We start from the raw sequence: 7,519 nt of genomic DNA, 5'->3' as shown, positions 1-7,519 counted from the left end.
GTTATCACCGTCAGCGCGGGTAGCCGAAATCTGATTTACTCGGATTTGTTGGATTTCACACGCTGAGTCAGATTCAATCGGATTTGAAAGAAATGGTGGAATTTTATACAAAATCCACGATATTTCACTGTGTCGTTCCCCTCGGCTCATAGTTTACCTTTTTTGTTGTTGTGCGGATTGCCTACTTGCTGGATCACTTTTCACGCGAGCTTTCCGGATCGACCACCCAGATGGCACTGCCCATTTTGACAGTTTACGTTTCCGGGGCAGAGCAAGAAGAAAAACACCGCAACGCCGAAGAAGAAGAAACTGTCGTCGAGGCTTCCTTTTCGTTGACAGCTCTTTTCCATCACAAGTATGGCTCCGAAGAAACCGTCTGAAAAGTCCGGTAAGCGAAAATTATGGATTTTTCGGGGTTCGATGGCGACTAAGTGGTGTGAAATTGTGTGCTTTCGTGAGGATTTGTGGCGGTGGTGTGGGAGCGTGCGTGAAAGTTGGGAATTTCGTGGTTTTTTGGGCGAAATTTGCGTGTTGATTGGTGCGATTGTGTACGCCACGAGGGAGTGAAGTGCTTTTTGGGAGATGTAAATAAAATTGATGGACGAGGCCTACCGTGATGAAATTTCACTTCTAGAGGGAATCTCTCTGATCCAATCGTGGAAGAAGCAATGAATACTAGATTTCTGATGGCTGTTTTGACGACGGTGTTCCGGATTGTTTTGGCGGGTTGATTTTTTTCGTGATGGTTGACTGATTGTGTTTTTTTTTTTTGCTTTTGTTTCTTTGTAGCGGGCCAACCGGCCGAAAAGAAGGAGAAGAAGCCAGCGGCGGCCGCTGCTGCTTCCGGCTCGGGCGAGAAGAAGGCCGCTCCGGAGAAGAAGCCAGCTGCTGAGAAGAAGCCGGCTGCCGCCGAGAAGAAGCCAGCTGAGAAGCGTCCGGCTGCTGCTGATTCGAAGGCCGCTGCTCCGGCTGCCAAGAAGGCCGCCGAGGGAGGCAAGAAGGCTCCGGCCGCTGCCCCCAAGACCGAACCGGCCAAGAAGGGTGCCGCCGCTAAGAAGGGAGCGGCTGCTGCCGGAAGCGGTGCCGCTACTGGCAAGAAGGCTCCGACGGCGGCTGCGGCCAAAAAGGCTGCTGATGCCGCCGCCAAGGCCAAGAAGACTGCGGCTGGCGACAAGAAGGCCGCCGCCAAGAAGCCAGCCCCGAAGAAGACCGCTGCCAAGAAGGGTGCCGCCGGTGCCAAGAAGGCCGGTGCTACCGGAGCTGCTGCCGCCAAGAAGAAGGGAGCTGCCGGAACGAAGAAGGCTGCCGCGAAGAAGCCCGCCACCAAGAAGGTCGCCGCCACCAAGGGCGACAAGAAGGCCATCGAGGCCAAGGTGCAGAAGGGTGCCGCTAAGGCTCGTGCCGCCGCTCTGCTGAGGGCCAAGCGCACCAAGACCAAGGTCAGTATTGGTCAACAAAAGGCGCCCCCCGTAACTTCTTCCTAAATGATGAAAACCTTGAAGAGGGAATCTCCTTGAACTTTGCGGTAGCAAAGTTGTGAAATCACTTTTAGTCTTCCAACTGATACGATCTCTTCTTCCGGGAATGTTTCGGTCAACAATTCTTCGGCATACTAACAACCTATCTTTTTGCAGGTGGTCAAGGGAGCGTTCGGAACTGCGCTGCGCAAGATCCGCACCACGGTCAAGTTCCGCCGGCCGCGTACTCTGCGTCTGCCACGCAACCCCAAGTTCCCGCGCAAGTCGGTGCCGACCCGTAGCCGGTAAGTTAACTGAGAATTCTGTGTTTTAAAGTGTGCATTCCTCACAAAAAACTTGAAGATGTTTTTCCTTTCGATGAACTCATCTAACTCAACTGAATGCTAGATAAAGATTCCTTCCGTTGCAACTATTGTTTACAACATACCAACTAATCAATATACTAAAAGAAGGAAACAACCAACACGCAAAACGGACATTAGGTATAAATTCCTAATTTTTAGGTATAATCGAACCTGACTGCAATAAGTTATTTTATTACTAATCGGCTATTAGTAATAAAATTACTAATAGCGTTTTAGTACGAGAATTCCTATATTTTAGGTATAATTGTAGAACTAAAATACCTTAATTTTAGGTATTTTCTGGAAAAGTGAGGGGACCAAAATTACTTATATTTAGGTATAATCCAAGATGGCGGACCGTGGTTATTCCTTATTTCTAGGTATTTATACCTAAATTTGAGGTATTTTCTGGAAAAGTGAGGGATCCAAAATTACTGATATTAAGGTATAATCCAAGATGGCGGACCATTATTATTCCTAATTTTTAGGAATAAATACCTAAATTTGAGGTATTTTCAGAAAAAGTGAGGGATCCAAAATTACTAATATTTAGGTATAATCCAAGATGGCGGACCATGGTTATTCCTTATTGCTAGGTATAAATACCTAAATTTGAGGTATTTTCTGGAAAAGTGAGGGGACCAAAATTACTTATATTTAGGTATAATCCAAGATGGCGGACCGTGGTTATTCCTTATTTCTAGGTATTTATACCTAAATTTGAGGTATTTTCTGGAAAAGTGAGGGATCCAAAATTACTGATATTAAGGTATAATCCAAGATGGCGGACCATTATTATTCCTAATTTTTAGAAATAAATACCTAAATTTGAGGTATTTTCAGAAAAAGTGAGGGATCCAAAATTACTAATATTTAGGTATAATCCAAGATGGCGGACCATGATTATTCCTTATTTCTAGGTATATATACCTAAATTTGAGTTATTTTCTGGAAAAGTGAGGGATCCAAAATTACTGATATTTAGGTATAATCCAAGATGGCGGACCATGGTTATTCCTTATTGCTAGGTATAAATACCTAAATTTGAGGTATTTTCTGGAAAAGTGAGGGATCCAAAATTACTGACATTCAGGTATAATCCAAGATGGCGGACCATGATCATTCCTTATTTCTAGGTATAAATACCTAAATTTAAGGTATTTTCTGGAAAAGTGAGGGATCCAAAATTACTGATATTCAGGTATAATCCAAGATGGCGGACCATTATTATTCCTAATTTTTAGGAATAAATACCTAAATTTGAGGTATTTTCAGAAAAAGTTAAAGATCCAAAATTACTAATATTTAGGTATAATCCAAGATGGCGGACCATGGTTATTTCTTATTGCTAGGTATAAATACCTAAATTTGAGGTATTTTCTGGAAAAGTGAGGGATCCAAAATTACTGATATTTAGGTATAATCCAAGATGGCGGACCATGATTATTCCTTATTTCTAGGTATAAATACATAAATTTGAGGTATTTTCTGGAAAAGTGAGGGATCCAAATTTACTGATATTCAGGTATAATCCAAGATGGCGGACCATTATTATTCCTAATTTTTAGGTAAAAAAATCTAAATTTGAGGTATTTTCTGGAAAAGTGAGGGATCCAAAATTACTGATAATCAGGTATAATCAAAGATGGCGGACCATTTATTCCTTATTTCTAGGCATAAATACCTAAATTTGAGGTATTTTCTATAAACGTGAGGGATCGAAAATTACTTATACTTAAGAATAATCAAAGATCAAATTAGATATGCAGGCAGAAGAAAACAATGGTTTATATGATATTAATATTTTTATTTATATCAAACACAACTAATTCATAAATGTTCTCACCTAAAAATGAATATTAAAATTTAAATTATATTTTATTTTTTCAATGCATCTTTATTTTTAATATTAAATTTATCTTTTTTATAAATATTTTGGTTTTTTTATGTTTTAATTTTTTAATAGTTAAATATTTCAGTATTTTAATATTTCAATAGTTAAATATTTAAATATTTTGATATTTTAATATTTTAATATTTTAATATTTTAATATTTTAATATTTTAATATTTTAATATTTTAATATTTTAATATTTTAATATTTTAATATTTTAATATTTTAATATTTTAATATTTTAATATTTTAATATTTTAATATTTTAATATTTTAATATTTTAATATTTTAATATTTTAATATTTTAATATTTTAATATTTTAATATTTTAATATTTTAATATTTTAATATTTTAATATTTTAATATTTTAATATTTTAATATTTTAATATTTTAATATTTTAATATTTTAATATTTTAATATTTTAATATTTTAATATTTTAATATTTTAATATTTTAATATTTTAATATTTTAATATTTTAATATTTTAATATTTTAATATTTTAATATTTTAATATTTTAATATTTTAATATTTTAATATTTTAATATTTTAATATTTTGATATTTTGATATTTTGATATTTTAATATTTTAATATTTTAATATTTTAATATTTTAATATTTTAATATTTTAATATTTTAATATTTTAATATTTTAATGTTTTAATGTTTTAATATTTTAAAATTTTAATATTTTAATGTTTTAATATTTTAAAATTTCAATATTTTAATATTTCAATATTTCAATATTTTAATATTCTAATATTTTAATATTTCAATATTTTAATATTTTGATATTTCAATATTTTCATTTTTTAATTAGGTATTTTCCAAGAGTTATGCTGGCAGAAGAAAAACAAAATTTTAAATGATATTAATATTTTTATTTACATAAAACACAACTTTTGCATAAATGTACGTACCTAAAATAAATATTTAATGATTTGAATATTTTAACATTATAATTTTGTATAATATTATTTAATATATCTTTAATATTTCAATATTTATTTATTTTAAATATCTTTTATTATTTTAATATTTTAATATTTTTACACTTTCAACATTTTAATCTTTAAATATTTGGAATTGTAGAATATAAGATTTTTGGAGTTTTAAAATGTTTGGAATTAGAGATTTTTAAAATTTTCTCTCTCTCCCCTCTCTTTCTATTTTCTCGCTCTTCCTGTTCCCTGCTATCTCTCTCTTCCCTTCCTCTCAATTCAACTTTTTCTCTTTCTCTCCTACCCTCTCTCCCTTTCTTTCTCTCCTATATTTTCTCACCTCTCTCTTTCCCACCTTCTCTCTACCTCTCCTACTCTCTCTTTTCCTAATATCTCTCTCCCTCTCCTACTATCTCTCCCTCTCCTACCATCTCTCCCTCTCCTACTATCTCTCCATCTCCTACTCTCTCTCCAACTATATCTCTTATCTCTCTTTTCTTCATCTTTGCCCCTCTCACTCCCACTTTCTCTCTCTTACTTTCTATCTCTCTCTTCCTCTACCCTCACCCTATCTCTTTCCCACATTTTCTTTCGCTCTTCCCCTCCAGCCTTCTCTCACAAACTCCCCTTTCTCTCCCTTTTCTACTTTCTCTCTCCTTTCCCATTTTCGCTCTCTTTCATTCCCTCTTCTTCTTTCTTCTTTCCCACTTTTTCTCTCCCTCTCCTCTTCTCTCTCCCACTTTCATTTTATTTCTCTCTTTCTCTTCGTCTACCCCCACCCATTCACTTTCAGTCTCTCATACACACACGAGCACACACACACACACACATACACACACACACACACACACACACACACACACACACGAACACTTTCTCAAACGCATACATACACACACCCGCAACGTCCAACCAAATCACAAAAAGATAAAAATTGGTTCGTCAAACTCAAACTCGATACAACTTTTCATTCACACAATCGCCATGGTCGCACAATCTCCACGGTTGGGGTCCGTTTATACTTCCCCTTTCCAGCTCTTCCGCAAATATCCGTCCCGAGATCCGTCCTCCAGAGCACGAGAGGGAAGTGGCGGCTTTTTTAATTCCGCCGGGAGTTGAAGGTTCCGTCCTCCTCCTCCTCCTCTTCCACAAGTACGCGAGCCACACTTCCTCTAACAAGGATGCTCCGGGTTCCGTTCTCCGTGCAGAACCGGAGAGCCACTTTTCTTCCTGCACAAAACTTACCTTGCCAAAGTTCCTAAGTTTTCAGCAGCACTGCGGAACACCAACTCACAGCCACGAAATTATTTTGTTTTGACTTGTCAAAACGTGAATCGCAATTTTAGAACTAAAAAAAATACTAAAATTTAGGAATTTTTAAGAAGTACTTCAGTGTTCTAAAAAAATCCTAAATTTTAGGAAGAAAAAAATACTAATTTTTAGGTATAATTTGACAAGCTAGAACATAAGTTCAAAAAATACTAAAAATTAGGAATTTATACCTAATGTCCGTTTTGCGTGAACGAAAACTACTCGAAAAACGCTACTCCAAGTTTGCATTCGACCTTCAATTTGAAGGGGGTGAATTCAACTTGTTGGAATCCTCCCTCTTTCGTCGAGTGCTAGAGCAAAACTCTTTCCGTTGCAACTATTGTCTACCACACACCAACTAGTCAATATACTTAAAGATTGAGACATCCGCTTGGAAAGTGAACGTCACAATCCACCCGAGTAAAACACAACAAATTAATCAAATCTCTCTCCCCCTCCCCCCTCCACACAGCATGGACGCGTACAACATCATCAAGTACCCGCTGACGACGGAAGCCGCGATGAAGAAGATCGAGGACAACAACACGCTTGTGTTCCTGATCCATCTGCGCGCCAACAAGAACCACGTCAAGGCCGCGGTCAAGAAGCTGTACGACATCAAGGTGTCCAAGATCAACACCCTGGTGCGACCGGACGGCAAGAAGAAGGCGTACGTGCGGCTGGCGCGCGACTACGACGCCTTGGACATTGCCAACAAGATCGGAATCATCTAAGCAGTGGGCCCGTGTCGCGTCGTTAGCTTTTTTCAGTTCTTTGTACTCTTAAGAAGGATGTGTGGTTTACCTGCCTGGTTGTGGGGGGAACACCGATTCCGCGCGCCACCAGATTAGAGGGAGAGAGATGGATGTGGATTTTTTCTCACAGCTGAGGAAAGAAAATATAACAAAAATCAGCAAAAAAAAACATAAACAACTGCATTTGTGAGTTTTGTTGTTGCATTCCGAAATTTCTCTAGGCTTTTTTGATGATTCATCGATGACAACCAATCGGATGAAGTTGGTATTCAAATCAATACCGGTTGGAACGCGGCGGATGGGGGATAGTTGGAAAATCAGGAAAGTGTGAATTCTCGCCTAGAACGTGACGTACTTTATGGATGACGCCATACTTATTTTCACATAATATTTATAGAGGAAATAAAAATAACATCATTTTTTTCATGCTGGTGAGCAATTCTCTACAAAATAGGTATTTTTTCTTAAATTTTAATTTTTGTATTTTTCAATCCGGCTGAAACTTTTTTTTTGGTGCCTTCGGTATGCACAAAGAAGCCATTTTGCATCATTAGTTTGTCCATATAATTTTCCATACAAATTTTGCAGCTGTCCATACAAAAATGATTTATGAAGATTCAAAAATCTGTATCTTTTGAAAAAAAATTAATCTTCTGCAAAGTTGTAGGTTTGGATAAGGACTACACTGAAAAAAATGATACACGGTAAAAAATTGGTGTTTTTTAATTTCACTTTTTGTCACTCAAACCTGATTTGCAAAAAAAAATACTATTTTTAATTGTTTTATTTTT

General features: G+C 36.4%; 1 protein-coding gene across 1 annotated transcript; it reads left to right on the top strand.

Annotated features, from left to right (window-relative positions):
* The first annotated feature begins 253 nt into the window (after positions 1–253).
* LOC6030999 (transcriptional regulatory protein AlgP) lies at positions 254–6,911 on the top strand. The gene is made up of 4 exons (XM_038262790.1): positions 254–388; positions 790–1,439; positions 1,635–1,762; positions 6,446–6,911. The coding sequence occupies exons 1-4, from the start codon at positions 358–360 to the stop codon at positions 6,705–6,707; spliced, it is 1,071 nt and encodes a 356-aa protein (XP_038118718.1). The 5' UTR covers positions 254–357; the 3' UTR covers positions 6,708–6,911.
* The last annotated feature ends 608 nt before the right edge of the window (positions 6,912–7,519 follow it).

The sequence above is a fragment of the Culex quinquefasciatus genome, chromosome 3, assembly GCF_015732765.1.
Source record: "Culex quinquefasciatus strain JHB chromosome 3, VPISU_Cqui_1.0_pri_paternal, whole genome shotgun sequence".
NCBI classification, from domain to species: Eukaryota; Metazoa; Arthropoda; class Insecta; order Diptera; family Culicidae; genus Culex; species Culex quinquefasciatus.
Note: the sequence above shows the minus strand (reverse complement) of the source record. Positions and strands in the feature narration are given on the sequence as shown.